We start from the raw sequence: 26268 nt of genomic DNA on the forward strand, positions 1-26268 counted from the left end.
GGGGAGGCATAACCCAGCAGTCTGGACTGATCCTTGGTACTACAGGAACGAAAATTATCAGGTAAGAACCTAATTTTCCTATGTGATTGATAAATGAAAGAATCTTTCATTCCCAGAGTTTGACTTCTCCCTGGCTATCAATTATTCATTACTAACAGTCCCCTTAAACTTCTCTAGTAAACAGGAGCTGAATGATATTGAGAATAAATTATCCAGAACTCTTAGAGCAATGCTGCTGTCAAATTTTATTCATCGGCCACAAACGTTTTGGTGGCAGTTTTGTTGTAGCATGTATACAGACCAACCAAGGCTGAACACCTATTCAAGGTATCCAAATTTTGACACCTTAGATTTATGTGAATTTTCAATTGAATTTAGCTTAGTTTTTTTTTGTTTTTGTTTTGTTTTTTTTACTGAATTTTCTAAAACTAGGTGACCAAAATTCAGCCACCTAGATTTAAGTAGCTCAGGTTTGGCTAAAAATGGGCATCTAATCTCAACCTATCTTCTACTCTCTATGTGCCATGATGCCCTTCCTTCCTTCCTTCCTTCCACTTCACTTCACAGTTAAACTAGCGGACTGAAAACCTCCTGCAGCATTTAAAATTTGAGTGGACAGTCCCTCTTCTCCCCGGCATCCCCCATTTCATCTTGGATGAACGTACAAGTAGAGTGGCGTGGCCGACTACTCCATTTCCACTATTCTTTCTCCCAACTCTCTCCTCCCACCAGATGCACTCTGCCCCACAAACCAAGCCAGGAGAAGGATAAAGTCTTATCTCCTCCCAGCTTGGTGTTCTCTGTTGCTCTGATGATGATTCTTGACTTTCTTTCCCCATTCTGGGCCACCCCAGTCACACCTAAATTTAGGTGCTCAAGCTCAGTACATTTTCAAAGGGGGCCAGTTTAGGTGCTTTTAATCCTTTGAAAATTGACCTCATAGTGAATAAGTGTTTTGTTTTGTTTTTTGTTTCCTTTGGGTCCATACTAGTTTTTGTGTTTGTTTGTTTTTTTGTTTCTTTTTTTTAAATCCCAATAGCTGATACAGAAAGGCACAAAACTGGTTTTGGAACAAGTTGTAACTTCAATTGCCTCTGTTGCGGATACAGCTGAGGAAAAGTTTGTCCCTTACTATGATCTCTTCATGCCATCTCTGAAGCACATTGTGGAGAATGCAGTACAGAAGGAGCTGCGGCTCCTGAGAGGGAAGACCATCGAATGCATCAGCCTGATTGGCCTTGCTGTCGGGAAGGATAAGGTCAGCACACATTGTACTTTATTGATAAAATGTATATACCACATAATCGATTAAAAACTATAGAAGCAAGGTACACTTTTACATTCAATTTTAAAAACACAATAAAAACAAAATATTGCTACCATCACTGTCTCTTCACAACCCCCCATAGATGATTTCACAATTATTCTCTCACTCCTCATAAATAACTTATTGTTTTAACTAACTTCTATCTGCACATTGCTATGTCAGAATGTCTTAAATCACATCATTCTAAGAAATAAGCTTTTACCTGCTTTCGATTTTTGATAATTTAGCTCAACTCATTATTGGAAGCTGATTTCAATGCTGTGGTGATGCAATTGGAAAGGACTGTTTGAAGTGCCTGAAAGGTGGAATATAAATCAAAGTAGATTACATTAGATGCTGTAGGTTTAGCATATTGCTGCAGCCAAAATTTTATTTTTTTGGCTGTTAACTCACAACCCTGTGATGACCAAGATTATAGCATTCAATCTTATCAAAAAGCTATTATGGCCCATTGTTTCTTTCCTCCAAGGACAAGCAGGGATGGTAGTCCTCACACATGGATGACGACATCCGATGGTGCCCGGCACAGAAATCTTGTCAAAGTTTCTAGAAACTTTGACAGGCACACTGAGCATGCCATCATGCCGCTAACCACATGTCCACGTGGGGTCCCTCTTCAGTCTCTTCTTTTCTGTGAAGCTGTTGCCTTGCAGTAGTGGAGCTCGTGCTTCTTTTGAGCACTTTTTGCTTTTTGAAGTGTTTTCTCTCTATGCATTGCGTAGGGTCCCTCGCTCCTTCTCCAAGTCCCTTTTTTCAGCGATCTGCTAAGTACTTCGTGTTTTCACAGTCGATTGCTGATTGCTTCCTTCCCCGGTACCTGCCGACCATTGACAGTGCGCCACGTATCTTTTTCCATGGCATCGACCAGTTTTTGCCGGTACCCCCAGTGCCTCTGGATGAGGTCTGTGTCCTTTTCCTGGGGTCATCCCACGATGTCCGCGATTGTGATCTTTGTGCCCAGATGACCTCAAGGGTCGTCAGGCCCGTCTTGATAAAATGGAAAAATTATTTGGGTCCGAGCGGTCAGATCCATCCTCAGTCTTTGGGACCTCCACCCTGCTCAGCAAAGAGATCCCGGTCTTGAATCAGACCCTTCCTCCATTCCCTGGCCCCAATGTTTAGCAGGGGACCAACTGCGGTCTTTGTCATCCCATTCTCGGTTAGGTTTTTCACAGTCATAATCTGTTCCGGGCGGGGACCATCGAGAGAGGTCGAAGAAACACCATCATCGATCATTTTTATCGTCTAAGCCAGACCGTGGGCAGCCCGGTGGAGGGCTCGATGCCCCTTGGTGCTCTGGGGATGTCACTATTCCGCCTGCTCCTTCTCAAGCCATTTTGTCCTCAGCTGCCTTTGAGGAGGGGTTAGAGAGGTGCGTGCGGTTGGCGGTCAGCCAGGCCCTTCAGAGCTTAGAGCCTCCAGTTCCACAGGGACCGCCACCGGTGCTTGTGCCATTACTGCCAACGGCTCGATATGCTGCTCGGTGTCCTCCTGACGCAGCCGGCTCTGGGACCCCATTCCCCTTCGTGGCCAAAGGGAGGACCGTTGCCACTGTCACTGGCCTCCATACTGGTGAGCGACTCCTCCAAGGAGGAAGGGCCATCTGGTTCGATGACAGGCCAGGGACACATGGTACTACGTCATCTCCTAGCTCCACCAGGGCCCTCTGAATAGATTCCACCAGTGCCTTTGGTGCAGCTGAGCCCACAGATCCATCGGTACCCCTACAACCACGAGGCCCATCAAAGCCTCCGGCCCTTGAGACCCACATCTCGCCCACCATTGAGTCTTGGCCCCCCGCGTCCCCAGAGCATTGCAGTGAAGGGGAGGCATCCATATCCTCTGAGGATCTGCCTTCTGATCCCTCTTCACTGGAGGAGAGACTAAAATCTCCCCCGGAGGATCTTTCCTTCGCGGGTTTCATAAAGGCCATGGCAGAATTGGTGCTTTTCCAACTTTTAACGGAACAGGACACTAGGCACAACATGCTTGAGTTTCTGCAATTCATGGATGCCCTGAAAGAGGTGGTGACGGTGCAGACCATGACATCTTTAAGGAGCTGATAACCCGCCTTTGGGAATACCCCATCTCGGTGCCACCGGTTAACCGGAAGACTGATGCAATGTACTTGGTCCAGCTGTCCATCTTGTTCGAGCACCATCAGCTCCCCCACCAAAGGGTGCTGGTAGTCAGTCCCGAAGAAGGCAAAAAAGATCCACACCCTTGCCTCGGCTCCCCCAGGGTGAGAGCATATTACCCTCTATGCGCTTGGACACCGGATTTTTCAGGGTACTATGTTGTCTGCCCGGATCACTTGTTATCAATTATACATGGGGCGATACTCCAGGAACCTATGGAAGCAGACCCTAGAATTTAGTGAATGCCTACCACAGCAATTCCAGGATGATTTTCAGGCAGTCGTCCAACAGGGCCTAGAGAATAAGTACGAGGTTTGCTCTGCTTATGACGTCTTTGACACGGCCATGAGGACTGCTACAGTGGGCATTGGAGCCCAGCGAACGGCGTGGCTTCAAGCCTCAGATTTGCGCCCTGAGGTCCAAGACAGTCTGGTAGACTTACTGTGTATGGGGGAAAATCTGTTCGGAGACAGAATTAGTCCTTCAGTTGTGCCACCGCCTATCAAGAGACACTTCAGTTGTCAGCCAGTACCTCTGACACCCAGCCACCCAAAAAAAACCCACAGCAATACCCTAAGAGGCCCTTTTACAGGCCTCCAATACTGCTCGCCAGCATTAGGTCCAGTGCTCAGTGGCCTACTCCCAGGGCGTGACTTAAGACAACTTTGGCCACCCTGGGCAACCACAGTTATGCTGGAGAACCCCGCCATAGGGTTTTGACTGGCGGCCAGGGAGCATGAACTAGCTTTGTCGGCAAGATATCCCCTAGTTTGGGCATTGACTCCAGCTGTTCACAGATCGGTGGACCTCTTTCGTCGGACCTATGGGTCCTGTCCATGCATCAGGGTTACCAGTTACATTTCCATTGTTGTCCACTCCACTCATCTCCGTGTCTCCAGTGGAGAGCGACAGGGGATTTATATACTTTGGGTAGAGCTTTCCACCCTCGTTCTGGCTTAAGTGGTTGAGCCCGTCCCGCCAACAGGGCGAGGGGTTTTACTCCACGTATCTTCTGATCCCCAAGAAAACAGGTGGTCTTCACCCCGTTCTGGACCTGAGCTTTAAACCATTTCTTGGTAAAGGAAAAGTTCAAAATGGTCTCACTAGGCACCCTGATTCCCCTTCTCAACGTGGGAGATTGGCTGTGCTCCCTCGACCTAAAAGAAGAGTACGCCCATATCCCTATCAGACGGATCAGCAGTACCTGCGATTTCCTGGTCGATGGGAATCACTATCGGTACTGCGTTCTGCCTTTTCACCTGGCATCTGTGCCCCATGTCTTCACAAAATGACTGGTGGTTGTCTGAGCCCATCTTCGTTGGCGGGGGATTTATGTTTTCCTGTACCTCGACGATTGGCTTATCAAGGGCACCTCCTGACAAGGGGCTCAGTATACCTTGAGCCTCACAATCAAAACTTTGGAGACCCTGGGATTTCTGATCAACTATCCCAAATCCCACCTCCAACCGTCATTGCATCTGGATTTCATTGGGGCTCGTCTGACATGATCCAGGCGAAGGCTTTACTACCTCTGGAGAGGGCGGAAACCTTTGCGGCTCTTTCTCAAGAGGTCTCCAGTTGCCCTCATGTCTTGTCACATCAATTCCTTCACTTGCTGGGCCACATGGTGATGACAGTGTCACCCCGTTTGCTCAGCTGCACATGCGCAGAGCACAGTGGAGGCTGTGCTTTCAGTGGTGTCGGGCCACTCAGGACCTACGTGCTCGTGTTCTTATCACAACAGTCTCTCCAGTAGTGGGTAAACCCCTCAAATCTGGAGCTGGGATGCCCCTTTTGGAGCCTTCAGCCCCAGGCCACACTCTCCACATACTCATCTCGGATGGGCTGGGGAGTTCATGTTTCAGGCTTCCACCCAGGGGTTTTGGTCTGCCCAGGAATTGCAGCTCCAGATCAACTTTTTGGAGTTGCAGGCAATTTGGTATGCCTTTCAGGTGTTCCAGGTAGTTCTTGTTCAGACCGACAATCAGGTGGCCATGTGGTATCTGAACAAGCAGGGAGGACGGGGTCCTTGCCCCCTCTGTCAGGAGGCGGTTTGCATTTGGTCGTGGGCCATCAAACATGGCCTCACCCTCCGGGCAGTGTACCTTCCGGGGTGGACAACAATCCTGGTGGCCGCCTTGAGCCGGACATTCCTACCTCATGAGTGGTCCCTTAGTCAAGAGGCAGCAAACGGATCTTTCACTCCTGGGGGACTTCTTCGCTGCTTCTGAAAACAGGAAAGTGTGCCGCTTTTGCTCCCTCGGCCGGAGGAGCGATGGATCAATGGCAGATACATTCTCCATTCAGTGAGGCGCACTGGGTTGCTGTACGCTTACCCTCCCCTTCCTCTCATATCGAAAACTCTCCAGAAGCTGCAGAAGGATCAGATCGACCCCTTCTGGTTTCAGACCCTTTGGGACCTGGCTTTGCGACAAACCCCCCTCCCCCCCCCCCCCCAATCCGATTGGGGACGGGCTCTGGACCTGATCACCCAGGATCAGGGCAGGCTCCGCCACCCCAACCTACAAGCCCTGGCCCTCATGGCTTGGATATTGACGGGTGACAGTGAGTGTCACGTGTTCTGGAATCTAGGAAACCTTCCTCTAGAAAATCCTATAATATAAAATGGAGAAGGTTCTCTTCTTGGTGCGAGGGACATGGTCTGGATCCCTTCACTTGCTCCCCTCCTGCACTCTTAGATTACCTGTTGTCCGTCTCTGAATCTGGTCTACAGACTACTTCAATAAGGGTTCACAGTGGCATCGGAGCTTACCATCGGGGTACGGATGGTACCGCGATTTCCTCCTATCCGCTTGTGGGACAATTTATGAGGGGCTTATTATAACTAAAGCCCCCCACTCACCCTCCAGCATTTTCCTGAGATCTCAACATAGTCCTCTTGCAACTTATTAAATCTCCATTTGAGTCATTGCACTCTTGCAATTTTAAAGTAACTTTCTAGGAAAGTTATCTTCTTGGTCACGGTTATATCAGCTCGCAGGGTCGGTGAACTGCAAGTGCTGATGTCGTACCCGCCTTATACAAAGTTTTGTCACAACTAAGTGGTCCTGTGTATGTACCTGAAGTTCCTTCCCAAGATGGTTTCAGAGTTCCATCTTAGTCTATTGTGGTCTTCTTTTTTTCCAAGGCCTCACACCCACTAGGATAAGCGTGCTCTACACACACTGGATTGCAAGAGGGCGCTTGCCTTTTACCTTGGAATGGACAGAGGCTCACAGCGTCTCCACTCAGCTTTTTGTCTTCTTCAACATAAACAGATTAGGGGTTGCTGTCTCAATATAAAATAGGGATAGGGTCTGCTTTATGTTGTGAACCGCTACAATGGCATGTCCTAGTGATGGTATATAAAACCTAATGAAAAATTGGCTAGCAGACTGTATCACCTTCTGCTATACACAGGTGGGCTTGCAGCTTGATAGTCACATCAAAGCTCACTCCTTATGGGCCATAACAGTCTCGGTGGCTCACTTGCGTGCAGTTCCCATTCATGAGGTTTGTAGAGCATACCTGGAGTTCCTGCCACACATTCGCCTCACATTGTTGCCTGGACAAGGATGGCCGGCAGGACAGTCTGTTTGGACAATCTGTCCTCCATAATCTCTTCCAGTCATAAAAACCCATCTCTTCCTCCGTGGGCCCTCTCCTTGGGTGCAGGCCTGCTCCTGTGGTGGTTGCAGCTCTAGTTGTACACGTTAGCACCTGTTCCCAGCTATGCATGTATGGGGCAGCCTGGAGCTACTTATTCACCCATGCGTGAGGACTACCATCCTGCTTCTCTTTTGGAGAAAACAGAGTTGCTTCTCCAAGGACAGCAGGATGTTAGTCCTCATTAAACCCACCCTCCCCCCCTCAGACTTGGATTTTTTCTGTTTTATTTTTCTTGAACCCTAAGACTGAAAAGTGATCCCACATGGATGTGTGGTTTAGCGGCATCCTGGGCATGCTCAGTGTGCCTGTCAAAGTTTCCTGTGACGGGTCCATAGGATGATGTCACCCGTGTGAGAGGACTAACATCCTGCTGTGCTTGGAGAACACCTGTTACAGGTAAGCAATTCTGCTATACACAACCAAAGACAGCAACTTAAATTTTGCTCTCCCTGCCATTAGCAGCCAATGCAAAATATGATTTAACAAATACAATTTATTTATGCTTTTTTTTTTTAATCATATGTATTCATTTGTGCCAAATACATTTTCAGGATAGGTATATGGATATGAAAGGTAGAAAAAGAAATATTCCCTGCATTCAGGCAGGCCAATCCACACCCGTGGGTTATGCACTCACCAGTAGATGGAGACAGAGTAAAGCTGACTCACTGACATCACTGACACAGTCCTACCCCCAGACATTAACCCGACAGTATTCTCCATCTCCAGCAGGTAGTGAACATGCCTCTCCCTTGTGGTGTTAAAAAAAACAAAAAACTTAAGATAGACTAGTAGAAGATTCAGATGTATTGCTTGAGCTCCTGAGATGACACCTTTTTGGTCCCTCCCTCAGTTGAGCGTTTTGGCTGCAAGTCTGACCAGGCATAGACTTAAAAAAAACAAACAAAAAAACAAACCTGAAAAGAGGATGAGGGAGTGCTCAGTAGTGAAGGCTTAAGGCTTGTGCCCTCTTCCCCATAGCTGGTGACCCAGTCCTGCTCTCAGCCAGGAAGGTCTGAACTCAGGTTAAAAAAAAAAAAAAAAAAAAAAAAGTTTTAGACCTTTTTTTTTTTTCCTTACCAGGTTCTCCCCTCTATTTTCTTCTGCGTCTTACCCCCTTTTTCCTCTCACTTCACTGGGGGGGTTAGTGAACAGTAGAGGCAGCTTGGGCTCCGCAGGGTGAACAGCTTTTGACTAGGCCCTGCTTCTCAGGCTCTAATCAGCCCAGCCGCATGGTAGGCCGTGGTGGTGTTTTCCCCCTGCATTTAAGCATGTGTGCAAATTGTTGCTGCACGGCAGTGCCCTAATATGGGCATGCACGGGTACTTGTACTGACTCCAGGGGGGCGAGTGGGGTGGGAGGCGACACAGTGGACAGTTCCCTCCCCCCCCCCCCATGTTCCTGTTGGCAGAGGCATCCCCGAGAGAGGGATCGAAGAGTGCTAGGTTTGGGCCTATGAGCCCGGAATGGATGCATCCTACCTCTTCTGGGTGGCATTTTTCCAGGGCCAGCAGGCCTTTCTGCAGGAACGCCCAGCCGAAGGCAAAGCAACCTAAGAAGGGATCGTGTGCTCAGGTCTCCCACCTGTCATCCACTGCAGGCAGACGCACAGGGAGACTATCCCTAAAGATGTTCAAGGGGATGTGGATCATGATACATCTGATGATTCCAATGGGGAGTTGTTTTTCTCACCTCTAGAAAAGGGAGAAATTCCACCTGATTTGGAGCTACATCTGACTCTACTCCGTTTTTTTTTTCACAAAGATGTGTTGCTGAGTCTGTTCGTTCTCACCCTCTGTATTAATGGGGGTGATGCTACGGACTTACAAAAGAAACATCCCATATTGGTCACTTTATGCAAAGCATCCTGTTTCCTTCCCCTCCTGGATCCAATTCGAGTTAATTGACCTTGAGTGGAACACCCTGGAGGCAAGTTTCAAAGGGGGTTTCCCTGTAATTACCCTGATTAGTCCAGACTCCTGGGTTTTGCCCCCCCTCTAGCAGATGGAGACAGAAGTTTTCAAAACAAAACTCCGCCTTATATAGAATGGTGCCACTTACAGTCCAGCAGTATTTCTCTGTCTCCAGCAGATGGTGGAGGTGCAAGGCCTACAGTCTGTGCTGATTGTTCATTGGAGTTAGAGTAGTGAGTTTTAGAGTGTTTTCGGTCATTTTGAATTTTTCATCTGCTCCGTTTTCGGAGCTCCCTGGGGATGTGGGGGCCAATTTTTTAACAGCCACCCTCCGATTTGAGCCCCGTGACACCCCCAGGATGGGTTCTTTGACACCCCCTTGCCTCCCCCCTCCCCCACCCAGGACATTTAGGGCTCATTTTTTCACAGAATTTGCCCTCCTGCATGATCCTTATTTAGCTAGCCTGCAGGAGGAGGAGGAAGGTCCCCCTTGACACCCCCCCCCCCCCCCCGGCGCAAATTCACCACTCAGCGCCGTTGACTGTTAGACCGGCTGCGGAGCCCCCGGGGTCCCTTGGGGTGCGGGTGGTCCCGGGGGTGCCCCCCCCACCTGACCTCCCGGCGGATCCGGTATCCCCGGATCCTGCCGCCAATCCAGTTGCGGAGGATTCCCTTCCACCCCTGGAGGGGGACGACTCCAGGGTCTTACGGACACCCTTACGGCCTCTTTGCCCAAGGATATGGACCCAGTCCTGGCGGGAATCAGGGATCCGGCAAGCACCTTCCCCTTTCATCCCACGAACAAGTTGTTGCACCTGCGGGAATGGGAGGCTCCCGAGGTGGGACTCGGGGACGGCTGTGCCATGGTCGAGCTTACCCCCTCCCGGTGGTATGCTTAGATTTAAAAAAAAAAACAAAAAAAAAAAACCAATAATCCCTCCGTGGACTACTCTGCAGTCACGACACAGGAGGGTTCCACGGCTTTTACAGACGCCCAGGACCGCATGCTCGAGGCTCATGTGAAGCGCATTCTTGATGTCCTGGTGCTGGGGGTGCGTGCGACTATTTGCAGCAGTCTCATGCTGCGGGCAGGTCTCAGGTGGGGTCAACAGTTGCTCTGCACCCGGGACCTCCGCTTCCAGGCAAAGGCAATGGCCTCGGCGATGTCCACCAAACAGCTCCTCTGGCTGCGCCATTGGTCGGCCGTTCCGTCCTCCAACGCCCGGTTGGGCACGTTGCCATTCGAAGGTAAGTTGTTCTTTGGCAAGGACCTTGAGAAACTTATGGATTCCTTAGGGGAAAGTAAGGGTCCATAAGCTTCCGGAGGATAGTCCAAAACCATCCCGTTCCTTACACCCTCTCGTCCACATTTTTGGGGCCAGAGACGGTATTACCCACGTGGGCGGGATGGCTCCTCAGGGGGTTTTTCCTTCTTGGTCGCAGCCTTCCCGTGGGTGCCGTCTCTTTCGCGAGGGCCAGCCCACGCGCTCTACCCTTAAGCCTGCCACACAATGAAGTTCACTTGACTCGTTCCTCGGTCCCATTCCTAAGTGGTCGCTTTTCCCTGTTCTTCGTGGAATGGGTCAAAATCATGTCGGTCCAGTGGGTCCTAGACATTTCAGAGACGAGTATGCCTTCGACTTTGCTCAAGATCTTCAGGAGCTTTTTCTATTTTCCCCATGCGGGCGGTCCAAGCGGGAAGTGGTGGGGCAAACTCTCGCCAGGCTCCTGTGTCTGGGCGTGGTGGTCCCGGTTCCAGAGAGCGATCTTGCCGCAGACCAGTATTCTATTTACTTCATCGTTCCCCAGAAGGACTGGTCTTCGGCCGATCTTCGACCTCAAGGGAATCAAACGAGCTCTCAAGATCCCACACTCCACATGGAAACTCTGCAAGCGGTCCTCGTGGCGATTCGCCCTGGAGAGTTCCTCGCCTCCCTCGTTCTGTCAGAGGTGTATTTCCATATTCCAATTCATCACGACTACCGAAGTTCCTTCGTGTTCACATCCCCAACCGGGTCTTCCAGTTCCAGGCGCTTCCCTTCGGTCCCGCGACGGCATCTCGCACCTTCACCAAGGTCATGGTGGTGGTGGCGGCAGCAGCTCTCTGCCGGGAAGGAATCCTTGTTCACCCCTCCCTGGACGTCTGGATCGTCAGGGCCAAGGCGAAGGCTCTTTGCCGGCAGGCGGTGGATCGCATGTTCGCACTTCTCGTGTCTCTCGGGTGGATAGTGAATTTCTTCAAGAGCAACCTTCAGCCCTCCCAGGAGTTAGAGTTCCTGGGAGCCCACTTTGACTCCTGGGTGGACAAGTTCTTCTTGCTTCGTGCGCGGGCTCTCAAGTTGATCGACCAGATTCAGAATCTCATCTCGCTGCCTTCTCCGATGGCTTGGGACCACCTGCAGGTCTGGGCTCCATGGCATCCACCATCGATCTAGTCCCATGGGCTTTTACTCGTATGCGACCGTTAGACAGTGTTGCTGTCCCGTTGGCAGCCAGTGGTGGAACATTTTCACATAGTCCTCCCGTTTTTGGGCTTTACTGTTGCTGACTTGCAGTGGTGGCTTTCCCTTACTCATCTGCCACAGGGAATACCTCTCCAAGTCCCATAGTGGACGATAGTAGCCACGGACGCCAGTCTCTCGGGCTGGGGTGCGGTCTGCCTCTCCCAGTCCACCCAGGAGATCAGGCCAGCAGCTCAGTCTTGCTGGCACATCATTCGGTTGGAGACTTGGGCGGTGTTCCTAGCTCTTCTGGAGTTTCTCCCCCTCATCCGCGGCAAGGCGGTGCAGGTCTTGTCTGACATCACCACCACCGTGGCTTACATCAATCGCCAAGGAGGTGCCCACAGTCTGCTGGTGGTCCTGGAAACCAGCTGTCTCTTCGCCTGGGCAAAGTGACATCTACAGTGCCTGGCGGCCTCCCACATCGCGGGCAAGGAGAATGTTCAGACCGATTTTCTCAGTCGCCGGTAGCTCGATCCCGGGGCGTGGGAACTCTCCGCAGCCATGGATCTCATCGACAGGTGGGGTCCACCCCCCCCCCCCCCCCCCCACCTGGTCCTCATGGTGGCCCTTCGCAATGCCAAGGCGAATCTGTTCTTTAGCCGCTGGAGGGAACACGGCTCGGAGTGCTTGGATGCTCTGGCTCTCCCTTGGCTGGCGGACATCCTGCGGTACATGTTCCTCCCATGGCCCCTATTCGGGAAAGTTCTCAGAATAGAACTCCACAGGGGTCCCTTGGTTCTGGTAGCACTCGAGTAGCCTCGCAGGCTGTGGTTCGCGGATTTTCTTAACCTAGCGATAGATGGACCTCTGCGGCTAGGCTATCTTCCTTGGCTCCTTCGTCAGGGACCTGTATTTTTCGACCAGGCCAATCGCTTTTGTCTAGTGGCCTGGCTTTTGAATGGCGTCGCCCAAGGCGCAAGGGCTGTAAGGAGGAGGTCATCCCCACGTTGCTGAGGGCCCGGAAACAAGTTGACTTCCTTGGCGTACGTGCGTTTATGGAACGAGTTTGAATCTGTTTGTGCGGAGTCGGGTATCTCAGCGCACTCCACCCCAGTCTCGTTCGTCCTCTCTTTCTCCAAAAGGTCTCTCCAAGGGTCTTTCCTTTCGTTCTCTACGCATACAGGTCTTCTCTCTCGGCTGTCTCCTGGGTCGGGTAGAAGGTCATTACTTAGCGGGCCACCCGGATGTGATTCGGTGCTTGAAGGGCGTCAAGCTTCTACGTCCCCCTTCTCGGCCCGCTTGCCCGTCGTGGAGTTTTCATCTGGTACTTCGGGCCCTCTGTGCGGCTCTGTTCGATCCTCTCCATCGCACTACCTTCAATGATCTTACACTTAAGACTGTCTTTCTAGTCTCAATCTCTTCTGATCGAAGGATCTCTGAGATCCAAGCATAGTCCTGTCGGGAACCTTTTTTGCGATTTTCGATTCCGGGGTATCCCTCATGACGGGCCCTTCCTTCTTACCGAAGGTTGTTTCCATGCCAACCAGTCGGTAGAACTCCCTGCATTTTCCCCTGCGACTGGGGGCGATCTGCGTAAACCTGATGCCAAACGGGTTCTACTTTGCTATCTCCAGGTTTCCAATGGCTTTCGGGGCTCGGACCATCTTTTGTCATCTGGAGTGGGCCCAATTGGGGTAAGCCGACTTCTAAGACCACTATTGCGCGGTGGTTGAAGGAAGCGATCTCCTCTGCCTATGTCACGGTCGGGTGGTTCCCGAGGGCCTAAAGGCTCATTCACTGCGTTCTCAAGCTACCTCCGGGGCGGAGAGTCAATTGGTCTCTCTGCAGGAGATTTACAGGGCTGCTACTTGGACATCCTTGCATACTTTTGCTCGTCACTACCGCCTGGATGTGCAAGCTCCGGTTCCTGGTTCTTTTGGGCTATAAGTGCTTCGAGCGGGACTGTCTCGGTCCCACCCGGTTTCGGGAAGCTTTGGTACATCCTACAGTCTGGACTGATCCGGGTACGTACAGGGAAAGAAAAATTAGTTCTTACCTGTTAATTTTCGTTCCTGTAGTACAATGGATCAGTCCAAAAAACAAGTGTCCTGGTACTAAATTTTAAATAGCACCTAATACGCCAAACTACTTGTGTATGACCCTCTATTCACGGGCAGACATTATCAGTACTGCTCGTTTCGCATAGGGGTCACTAATCCTTTAATCGAATATAATTTTTTTGTTGATTTTCAATGGTTTACGTTGGTGTGTACTGGAATACACCGTTGGTGTGTGTGGGTTTTTTTGGTGTGATTGGTACAATGGATCAGTCCAGACGCCCTTCCCTGTTTGTCTTTCTTCTGTCCTCTCGAAGCTTGTTTCTCTTGCAGATTCTGCTTTGACATTGGTTATATGAAGGGTTATAGGATAGGCTCTGTCCTCATATAGGATATCCTTTCAGTTTTAGTCTGTCTCCACCTGCTGGAAAGGAGGCTCAATCCACAGTCTGGACTGATCCGTGGTTCTACAGGAATGAAAATTAACAGGTAAGAACTTGTTCTTCCACTTGTGCAAGAAAACTGATTATTTGATATGAATGACTGCAGAGTTGTCATAGCAATTCAGTAATTGCTGCCTGGCAGTGGAAAAGCTGATTTATTTTCATTGTTTGGAAAGCAGTAAAGTACCACTAGCATTCAAGTATACACTAGACTTTGTCAGATACTCTATTTTTGAGACATTAAATGTTGATTAAAAAGTGTTTTGGAATAACTTGAGTGCTGAAATCTATAAAGAAGTTCTTTGTAGTCAGAAAATAAAGCTGATCAGCTTTGCCTCAGTGACAGTTGTTTGTTGTCCTGCAGACCCCTCTCTTCCTCATCTTTGAGGTATTAGTAAACAAGGAGTGTTAGCAGTAGATGCATACTTCCTGGACATCAAGAGAAATGTGACTATCAGTAGTCCATAAAATCTACAAGATTTTAAATCGTGTCTCCTGAAGTGAGTGAAGAAAGGTGCAGGCTATAGCATTACAGGTTTAATGAGGCACTGAGGCTTGGATGTGACACACTGTGACTCATTCCAAAATTGCTGCATAATATACATTTTCTTTCTATGCTTTGATCATTTGGCTGCCATCTAGTAAATGGAGCTAATATATTCATATGAAGCTAATAATGTAATATCTGCTATCACATTAGTGATAAAGTCCTAGAAGAAAATTCTTCCAATAGCAGGAGTCCTCGTACAGTGTAACAATCCTAATTGTACAGTCTTTTGTGCACATCATTGGCATGCTGTCAGATATTGAGACAACTGTTTTCAAAGCTCAGGTATAGATTGTGAGCCCCCTGGGGACGGGGAAATACCTATAGTATCTGAATGCAATGCACTTTGAAATGCCAAAAAGTGGAGTATAAATCAAATTCACCAATTTTCCAGTTCAGGTATACTTATGTTTTCATATCAGCAAAATTATTAGTGACCTCAATTTTAACACACACTAAACTATTTTGTTTGGGGTTTTTTTATCCTTATTTAATAGGCTCTTTTAATTACAGTTCATGCAGGATGCATCTGAAGTGATGCAGCTGTTGCTGAAAACACAAACTGACTTTAGTGATCTGGAAGACGATGATCCCCAGGTATGTCTTGGCCAGATTTTATTTATTTATTTTTGCGTCCTGTGGTCCCCATCTGTCTGTACATTTTGACTTGGACCTGATGCGGTTTTGCATTTAAATTCATGTGTATTACTTGAAAGATTTTGCCCTTTCCATTAGTTTATTTCAGGCCTGATTCTTAGTTGACAAGCTAGTGCATGTTTGTGCATAAATATTTTCCCCACTGGCCTTTTTTAATGTTATCACCTATATGTAGAAGATTATACCAGCTGGCAGTTCTTGGTTCATTTTAGATAATTTTGCACAACTGTGACAGGTACATCTCGCCTCATCAATCCCCCTTCACTTATTGTCCCACTCCTCCCAACCTGATTTCCCCGAACTGTACTAATTGGACAAAACTGTGTCAGACTGCTGCTTGAGAGAGAAGATATTTATTGGATGTATTTGACTGCACCATAGGTCAGTTCAATCACAGGATATAAATACACTACCTAAATTCCTAAAGACCCACAGGGTGACCATGCTCTTGTCTGTTGCATCACAGGTCATAAGTGCTCAATTAGCATCATGCCATTGCAGGGTTGGCTGTAGAAGATAACCCCTCCATTATAAAAAAAAAAACTCCATAAGTATCATGGTCCACATTTCACTGTCTGGGATGCAGAGCTATAGAAGCACTGCCTCTCATGTTGCCCTGGAATTAAATCATTGATTACCGTGTAAACATCTGCAGCACGACATCTTGGTCAGTAAAAGAGCAGGAGCCACTTATGAATATGTAACGTTCTTTGGAAAGTGAGCAGGCTAGTCCCTACTGTTGGTGCCAGAGATTTCACAAGCTACTCCTCTCAGCTCCATCACCCATGCAATTTACGGAGAGAAGACTGGTTACTTGGTATTCCTTGTCCAACCAGCTTATAACACAATACTTGTTGAGAGCCCTTGGGTGTGATTAACCCTGCCAGAGCCCACGGCAGCGAAGTCTCGCTTGCCGAAGGCTCTCCAATAACCTAGCTGCAGCCCAAGCTTAGCAACGCTACAATCTGGGCCTTGGTCAGGACTTGATAATGCAACATACAGCAGTATCGAAAACATTGCATATCACTGTGTGTATGTATGCAGGCCAACACTTGTTCTGGGATGCCTTATGTCTGCTGCCACTAGACTTATTGGCACCCCATCCAATAAGAGCTAAGTTCTATATAAGCTGAACCCATATTTGGAGGAAGAGCCGAGAAAATTGCGGGGCACTACCATGTTACTTATTAGTATGTGCTGCCCATGTAGTATCTGAAAGGGACAACTGTCATTGTGCTCTCCTGAAAAAGCCAAAGTGTTTGGTGTTGCCCAACTTAGACCTAGTAAATAATGCTGCATAAGTCTGTAATCAAATCGCATTCCCTTGTAACATATCAGGCCTGAACATCAAACTTTTAATGTGATTAAACAAAAACTGCTACCCTAGTCTGACTAAAGCTCACCAATCTGGACTACTAGCTTTATCTTCCCCGAAAAACACTCTAGTGTGTTTGAATTATTGCTTTAATTAGCAATGAAGCTATGTAATGAAACGACTCCATTTTGTATGAGCTAGTGCTGTACCCAGGACTACCATTCCAAGAACCTGGTAAAATCAAGGCAGCAATATCCATCAATACAGGTTAGAGCTAGATAGGAGCCCGATGCTGTATTTACCCTTATGTTTACCAGAAAGAATACTGTTGCTAAATATCCAGTCAGCATCATGTAGACACATGGAAGAACACAGTAATGTAGCAAAGGCCCAGGGCATGGTGATGTATGTCATACCCATCTTTGGCCAATAGAACAGAACAAAACAATTACTTTAACAGTCTGGCCTGTGGCACCTCATGCAGTATTACCAAGTTAAAACCAAATCTTATCAGATATAGAAGTTTTAGATGGTCACAATGTGATGTCAAAATACACCTGGAAAATGCAGAACATTGGGTCAAAAGACCTTACCATAAAAAGTATAATTTATTATGAGGTTGCTGGAGCTGCATTGACAGTTACAAAGAAATGGCATACATGGTAAAAGGCCTGAGAGATGGCTATATCTGTTATATTTCAGTGACTCGCCATATTAGTGCTTTTTACAGGATTCTCTGCAGTTTGCCTACCTATGTCAGAGCCTGGACCAGGAATATGTACTAACCATACATGAACTCTGCCTCAAGAATGCATGGCTGTAGGAATGATGAGAGCCACAGGATCTGGAGGAAGATAGTAATGCAGTATTGGCAAATGCAGGGCAATACAATGTCTGGAGAATACCTGAAAAAGGAGGCATGTATATAATATACTGTTGTTTAACCAAATTCCTCTAAAGCCTGCCTGCCTGCCTGCACACTGGGAATGAATACTAGTCCTACCTTAATTCCTCTGCAGATATGAATAACTGAAAGAATGAGGAAATCAAATATAGCACCACTGCTACCCAAACTCTGGTGTCACTGCAGTGAGGCAGGGCGTTTGAATAACTACCTTGTCTGGAAACAACTGGGCCTTAGCAATGGCTCGTGCAAGATACAACAAACCTGGCAAATGAGAATGCATTCTAAGGACAGCCTGTAAGCTACTACCACTGAAGTCAGTCACTGAATACTCAAGAGATGTGCAATGTATTCCAGTTCCAAGTGTGCTGTCTGCAAAACCTCTGACTGGTAGAGGTTCTGCTCTTATCCACAAGAATGCTTGCACAGTATGGAATGAGCTAAAGTATCTAACACATGCTGGAACTGCAAACCATAGAATGGACTTTGAAGACTCTATTCCCAAACGAATAAATAACTTATTAACCAAAAAAATGACAATTTCATTAACATTGCCATGCATAGGAACACTGACCTGTGCATGTGATCTCAGGCCAAGCAACACATGCACTACAGCCAGAGGGAGGTCATGGTAGCTAACTGATGGTCATATGCCATAAAAATGAACTGAAAAAGGAAGGAAAGAGATGCAGAAAAGAATATTTACATATGTGCACTGGAGATGGGTCTTTTGTTGCCCAACCTAGACATCTGATGGTGATCAGTTAGCTGCGAGGACAGAGGTAACCGTATCCAGAGAATAGTTTTTTGGAACTGCAGACTTATAACACGTGAGAAATTCATGAGGTAGAGTGGCATACTTGAATAATGCTGATTGCAGTATGAAAATAAGTAAAAGCTTTAGTATTGTTTTGCACAAGAATATAAGCAAGATAAGACAGGACAAGTGTAAAGGCACAAGGCTTTATGGTGGACCTCTATACAGGATGCAGTCACAAAATTAAAAAGGTTCTATCATAAACCTGGAACCATCCATTTGGGAACGATAGAAATCTCACAGGATGAGCAGATCTACAGTTATAAGGCATAGAGCGCCAAACTACAGTGCCTTCCAATAAGAGCTGCTAAGTAACGGAGCCATGGAGAAACATGCTCTGGATGCTAGCCTTCATGAGACTAGAAAAACCATCCACAGCATCAGCTGCCCACAGGGGGAAGAATGACCGTGCTTCAGTTACCCATGGGATTATAGCTGCATGGCCAGCAATTGGGTCCTGAATATAGAGCATTTCAGGAAAACTGACATTGAATGAAGAAGGGGATACCAGATTTTACTTCCCAGGACAGACCAAATGATAGCCACTTAGAATGAACTTCACTGGGGACTGGGACAACCAATATTGACTTCTGTATGAAATGAGGCAGAGCTGAAAACAACCATCAGTGACTGCACATGTGAATCTGTCCAAGACTACAGATAAAGTAGCTGAGACAACAATGAGGGAGGTCCCCACTATTGACACATGCAGAGCCAGGGTTAATTTAATGTCTTGCCAACCTTTTTAATACGTCTTGCAGTATAGACTAGCATTATCTATACATACAACGTCCTTGCTGCTTTAAATTTGATCGTGTATAATGGAGTTAAGTAACAGAATTACCCACGATTCTCCAGCTATGCCTCCTGATCCTGTGTAAGAGTGGCATGCTGATGGCTATCAGGAACCTGCTGCTGAATGGCAACCATCCTGACAAGAGAGTCACTAATGGCAGCCTAATATCTACAGAAAAGCAGATGGAGCTGCAGAGGGCACGATGTAGTGAAGCAGTGACTGAGGCTGAGGATACTGGATCCCATTATTGAACCTTTGATGAGGAGTGTTGGAGAATCTGTGATTGCAGGCCAGCTGCCTCCTCTGAGAATAGGGGTTAACCCCTTTGAGGGGTGCAACGACCTTAGAAGGGGAAGTATGTATTTGTGAGTATCTACTAAATGTAATGACATTTGTGCTGATAGAACAACCATCTGTACAGCACCGAGAAATTGTCTACAATTAAAATCCCAGGAAAAGAATGAGTTGGAAGTATGCTTGTGTAATGTGCCACTGGTAGAGACATACCTATCGCCATACAATGTTTAGAAAACTGTCTCGCTCACAATTGTACTGATCTAGTTTGTCTGCCTTCCCTAGTGAATACTTGACTCCACTTCTCCCTCTTGGTATGCTTTCAAGATAGCAGATCCTGTGATGCTTAGAAAAGACATGCAGAAACAAAAGTTGTGAATTAAAATGTCAAGCCAAACTTTTTTTTTTTTTTTTTTAATATAATCCTGGTGCGGGTCTTTGTAGCTATACATGCTTATGCCCATGAAGAAGTTACATAGAATGCTTGCCATTGTGCATGATCGTCTCCTTAACCGTATACCGCTTACTTTTCCTGACATGCTGAAGTCACTAGTAGAATGTCGGATGTTACATAACACCAATTTTTTTTTAATCATTATTTTAGGTGAAGGTCCCTAAAATTCATGGAAAGATGTGGCTCTCCCCGCTAAACTTGAACCATATGTCCAACTGCGGTGTCCCTGCCTAGCATGTTCTGTCCTTCTCCCCCAGTGCAAGCTGTTTATTTCACAGCCCTATCTGGCTGCCCTCCATCCCACTCATGACGTCTGACTTTGTCTCGCTCAGTATGGCCACTTTCAATAGGACTGCCCAGAGAGGACTGTCCGTTTACAAAGGGTACAAACAGCATGACTGCCACACATAGCATGAGCAGGCTCTTAATCATCCCCCCGCTGTTTCCAAGGAACATGACGCAGTGCACCCCACATAGCTGGTAAACCTATTCTGTACCCGCACACACCACTGTTATGGCCTTGCTCCGCCCAAAAACGTGCAGCCTCCCAAGGCCACCAGTCTCTGAAGTTGCTTTACAAATCACTGAAGACCATAATCATATCTGCAAACCCTCCTGTGACAACTCTAAATTAAAATCAGGCCCCCAGCTCCTGCACATACATCCTCAGACTGCCATGACTAAGCAGAGGGGCGCCAGAGATTGCATCTCATGCATCAGAGATGCCTTCCTGTTACCCCCACAGCTCACATGCCACAACATGGGACCATGGTCCCATAAGGATGCCTGCAATCTGTGCACAAAGCCCTCCGTGCTTTTCTCGTTCTAGGCACATCCAGGCAGCAGAAGCTGTCTTGTTTTTTTATTCAGGCACACAAGGGGTTCCCCCCCCCCCCTCACCCTCCCCAATTTTATGGCCTGCAAGTCCAGGCCACCCTCTCAATGATCCGCTATCCTCAAAAGACAGATCCCGTTGCTTGTGGCAGAGAAATGGCACCAGCAACTTGGTGCCTGAAAGACAGGTACGTGCACAAGCTGGGAGCATGGCCCACCTGTGCCAAAGAATCCTTTCAACCCCATGAGTCAGTGTGCATACAGATTGGGGTTTTGGGGCAGGCTGCAGCCTGACCAGAAGTCCTCAACACAATTTCCAACACAAGAAATGTGCCACAAAGGAGAATTGACAGGAGGAGGAGGAGCGCACCTCCCAGTAACTCACCTGAACCACAGAAAGAAAAATCAACAGCAGTAGGAAGAGGCTTGAGGCAGGAGTGGACAGCGCACATAGGCATGGCTCCAAAAAAATGCCAAAAGAGACTGGAGGGAGGCCTGGCCCCCACTTATATTGTGACCACTGGTCCACCCACCAGCTTCCACCATGCCCCTCGATCTCTCTTCCTGGGTATCTGGAGGCAGAACATCACCCTGTGGTGGCCTCCCCACCTCTAGATGGGGGTTGGGTCAGCTCCTATTGTCACTTCTAAATGTTCTCTTTTCTTGGTTTGGTTTTTACTTGGAGGGAGAAATGTAATCTATAGTTTCACTTTCAGATATCTTACATGATCTCTGCCTGGGCCAGAATGTGCAAAATCCTAGGGAAGGAATTCCAGCAGTACCTTCCTGTTGTCATGGGGCCTTTGATGAAGACTGCATCTATTAAACCTGAAGTAGCGCTCTTAGACAGTAGGTGTTTAATATATATATATATATTTTGTTAAAAATTGAAAGCATTTTTATTTTCTATCAGGTTTTTTAGGTTGTAGTATTCTTTTTCTCTCTCGCCTTCAACAGCTCAAGACATGGAGAATATGAGTGATGATGATGGCTGGGAGTTTGTAAACTTGGGAGATCAACAGAGCTTTGGAATCAAAACGGCAGGCCTCGAAGAAAAAGCAACTGCCTGCCAGATGCTGGTGCGTAGCAAGGAACCTAGGCAGTCAAGTATTGTAATTGAAACTTTCCATGATTTTTATCTGTCTTCACTTATTTTTCCCCTCTACAGCTTCCGTTGCTCCCCTCCATTTCTTCCCAGACTTGCCATAGATAGCACAGGACCATCACAGGTCACCTGTTCCCATGCATACTCTCAGCACCACTTGTTGGCCAGCAGGAGCCATTACAGTATTGGCAGTAGTCCCTTTTCTTCCCCTTCCCAGAGTCTATGCAGCATGCCTTAGGCCTGCCTGACTGACTCCGTCAGAGGGGAGGGATCTGGACCTGGATGACTTGTGCTGCAGCTCATAATACAGCCTGAACCACAGCACTTGTTCCTTTTGCATGCTTCTTTCTCCATGGTCAAACAGGACTACATCAGCTACGCAAGTGGGTGATGCCATTTGACATTACTGACTTGAATGTGCTCTCCCAGATCTATTTTTTTTTTAATTCTTTATTTATTGCTTTCAAATTATTACAATAAACATTTATACAGAAAGGAAGAAAAAATCATATTGACAGCTATTGATTATAAATAAATCAAATCAGGTTAATTACATCCAGGAATACCCTTTATTCATCTAATAGCTGTCTCAAATGATTATTTAAGGTAATATAAGTGGAATCCTTAAATTTAATGAACGGTATGAAGGAAAATTTATATTTAGGCATTTTTACATTTTAGGATCCATTACATTCCATTTACCAGTCTATTTTCCCTCAAGGAGGTCTTTTAAACTCTCTGGATCTATAAAGGAATATCTTACCCTGAAGCCTCACAATACATTTACATGGGTATTTTAAGCTAAAATACCCCCCTTTATCTACCACCCTCTTCCTGTATTGTAAAAAGTTCTTTCTACGGATCTGTGTGGAACGAGTAAGATCAGGAAAAATCCATATTTTTTGGCCATAGAAATTCTCTGCTCTATTTCGGAAGAAAAATCTCATAATATTTTCTCTATCTGTGGAGAAGGCAAGTTGAACCAAAAGTGTTCTCCTTGATCTTACTTCTAACTCGTCTTGTGATTTCTGAAGCAAATCGGATAAATCAATTGAGTCTCCCCCACTATCTTTCTCTTTAGGCTCTTCTGATTTATTTCCCATTTCTAATTCTATCTTTTTATCTCTCAAATAAAAAGCTTTTCCAATTACTGGTAAAGCTTTTTCAGGTATTTTTAATATTTGCATTAGATAATTTCTAAATAACTCTGATGGATCCATTTTCTTAATTAATAGGAAATTATTCACCCTCAAGTTTAAAGATCTTACTGTATTCTCTAAATTCTCTATTCTTTTATTCACCTCATCTTCTGTTTTTATCTGATGGACTTGAATTTTTTCAACATGGAGGACTCTATTTTCTAATTCATTTATATTCTCTCTTTGCTTTCCTATTTCACTGGTATTAATTACAAGTGAGTTAGAGGTTTTTAAAACAACCTCTGTTAGATTATTTATTGAAACATCCAATTTAGCCATATAATTCCACAGAGATTCCAAAGTGATGTTTGCAGGTTTCTTTGGTATATTGTCTCTTTTTATGATTACACTTATATTTTCTTGATCTCCCATTTCCAAATCAGAAGTCCTTGGAGTGCTTGAATCTTGTGGCAAAATACTAAGGGTTCCCATTTAATCTAGATGTTTTTCTTCCACTCGCTTCATTTGTTCAATGGTTTCCATGTTCCCTTGAAGATTTTCAAACTTCCCTCGGAGGTCCAGAGGGATTAAGATCTCCTCTTGTGGGCCACCTGGGTTCACTGGGGTTTCCCCCCTTTCTTTCCCTGGAGGTGATGGTGGAGCCGGAGCACCCGGGCTAAGAGATGTTTCTAAGGCTAGAGAAGAAACGCTCCGTTCTAGCGTTACTCCTACAGCAGCCTGCTCACATGGGTTTTTTTGAGGGTCCAGCCACTCTAATACAGTTTTTTGTCCGCTTTCTTGAGAAGCCACATCACTGGGAGGCCTTAGCTTAGCCTTCCGTTTCGTGTGTGGCATAGCAAGGAAATAGCCAAATCTCTAAAGGACCTAAAACGTATCAGGTGATTAAATGTATAATAATAAGGATTCCACTAGTGGAGGCATCAGAAAGAAAGCTTATATTTCCTACCTGAGTCAAATTTCGATCTCAGCGGCCAGTCTGTTCATTCTTATACTTTATAGGCAATTCCCGGCGAAGCCCGTCAAAGCCCTGCTTTGCCGCACGCCCCTTGAGCGCGCGCGGCTTAAGCAGCGCACCGGCGTCGACTGCGCGCCGCAGACGTTGCAGCTTTTCAAGTCGCTTCCTGGTTCCGCCTCTCCTCGATATCCAATAGGAAAGCAGCGTTGTTCCGTTGGGGCCAATCAGATCACCCCCGGGTTCCGCTGGTCAGTCAAGACAGGAAATTTCAATTAAACGAGAGAAGGGAAGCCTCAGGTAGGAAAAAGCCAGTTCTCTCTTATCTGCCTCAAAACTTTGGGTAGACGCTGCAGCTTTTCAAGTCGCTTCCTGGTTCCGCCTCTCCTCGATATCCAATAGGAAAGCAGCGTTTCAAAGTGTTGTTCCGTTGGGGCCAATCGGATCACCCCCGGGTTCCGCTGGTCAGTCAAGACAGGAAATTTCAATTAAACGAGAGAAGGGAAGCCTCAGGTAGGAAAAAGCCAGTTCTCTCTTATCTGCTTCCCCCAGATCCATTTTTACTGAGCATGCACAGGTGTTCCTGTGCAGCTGCTCTGTTTTCTCTTTTGTTGACCTTTTCTAGGTCTCCTTTTAAAAAAAAAAAAAAAATTCTTCCTTTTACAAAATGGTAAGTTTGATTTAGTCTCTCTTCTTCCGTGTGTCTGAGAAAAAAACACTACTCAAAATTGAACTTCAAAATGTCTAGACTGGATTTTCATGACAACTGTGAGCACTGCCTTGTGCCTTCTCATGATGTCCCCAGTTGCTTGGCCTGTACTCATATATGTCCCCTGAGACCTTATATCAGAATTTGAAGCTGATGTACATTCTCAACTCTCCACCTCTGGAGAAGAAGTGGAAATTTCAAGGGACTAGCACCTGAAAAGGCCAGGTGAATGATGCTGGGATTCCCCTACTCGAGAAATGTGAGGGGTAAAGGTCCATCCTTGGTGTTGAAAATCACAGGTGCCAAATTGGAAAATTTCTGAACCGAATATTCATCAGTGCAGAAGGTATTGGTACTATCAAACTCTGATACAGTCATCTTTGGTGCTATCAACAGTGGGGGAAAAAACAAACCTTGGCATGGAGTAGCCATTGGAGCCATTCAATAACAAATCCTTGATACAATCTACCAGAAAGGCTTTGATGTTGGATTCTACAGTGTGGTTTTCTCGGCACAGAGATTTTCCTCTGGCAATTTTACAAGGTGACAAATATGCACCTATTTTTGGTTCCTGAGTAACTCTTCATCTTAACAGTTCACCTCCTACTCCTGATTGTCATTCTTTTGGCTATAAAATGTGAAGGGAATTCACTCATAAATTTTTTAAAAAATATCCCGGCTTGCTCCTTTACCAGTTCAGGTAAATCCTTTATTGGAATCTTTAGCAGATCAATTAGAATCCGTTGTCAGTCCTCAACTTCAAGTATGACAAGAACTACCAACTGTGAAATTAGAGCTTGGTTTTTTCAAAGGAAAAGTTAACCTTGGAGGATTCTGCAGTTATCTTGTCTGATTCCCAATAGGTTACTCAATCACCTTATAACGTCTCTCACAACACTAGAGACGAGTTGACAGGATTGCCTTCAAATCCTTCCCCTGAGCCAGCTAAGATACCTTTAGGTGGAGACATACTCCTATCTGGTATTCAAAAAATGACCGTTTCTATTCCTTCATGCTTCAGGAAGAAACAGAACCCAAGGAAGACACATTCTGAGTCTTGAAGTGATGGCAGTGCCATTTCATGGAATTCTGCAGGAGCTTCAATCAAGAAGTGCAATTTAAAGGGTTAACATTAATAGATGGAGATTCCCCTAAAGGTTTAAAATGTCTTCTTACACTTAACATATCTGCTCAAGCTTTGCATTGTATTGACTAGAATTTACTTGTTCCCAGTTTTAAAGACTGCAACAAATATGAAATAGAATGTTTTCTTATGTAGGTCAGTTTTATAGAATTCATTGTCACATGATCTGTGAAATGAAGTAATTATCTGAAAATCAGAAAAATTGTACAGATTTTCCAGCAAACTTTAGGTGTTAGAGTAAATATACCATTTTATTGATTTTATGTAGCTTTATTTTCCGTAAATTTTTGTATTGTGTATTTATGTAACAATTTATGAATATTATATTTTTATCCATATTGTATTCCTGGAAAGTGTGGAATACAAGTTATTTTTAAATAAAAATAAAACGATGTGGCAGACCCCAGTAACATTACCAGTAGATAATAGATTGGACCTCAAATGAAGGTTAAAGTCTGTCTGGAGCATAAGAAATTACAGCTTCCGTAAAAGTCAGCTGTGGAATCTGCCCTCAAAATAGCAAAAGATCCTAAATTTATTCTAGTATACATCCGGGCAAGGAACTTTTTTCAGTTTCACATGCGTAATC

General features: G+C 46.3%; 1 protein-coding gene across 1 annotated transcript in view; it reads left to right on the forward strand.

The window, feature by feature from the left end:
• Nucleotides 1-26268, forward strand: part of IPO5 (importin 5) — a 278851-nt gene that overhangs the window by 126020 nt on the left and 126563 nt on the right. Inside the window, exons 14-17 of the mRNA XM_029604478.1 lie at nucleotides 1040-1258; nucleotides 15052-15135; nucleotides 21326-21458; nucleotides 21567-21688. Of these exons, the coding sequence (XP_029460338.1) occupies nucleotides 1040-1258; nucleotides 15052-15135; nucleotides 21326-21458; nucleotides 21567-21688 (558 nt within the window). The remainder of the gene's footprint in view (nucleotides 1-1039; nucleotides 1259-15051; nucleotides 15136-21325; nucleotides 21459-21566; nucleotides 21689-26268) is intronic.

This window comes from Rhinatrema bivittatum, chromosome 5, assembly GCF_901001135.1.
Source record: "Rhinatrema bivittatum chromosome 5, aRhiBiv1.1, whole genome shotgun sequence".
Classification (NCBI taxonomy): Eukaryota; Metazoa; Chordata; class Amphibia; order Gymnophiona; family Rhinatrematidae; genus Rhinatrema; species Rhinatrema bivittatum.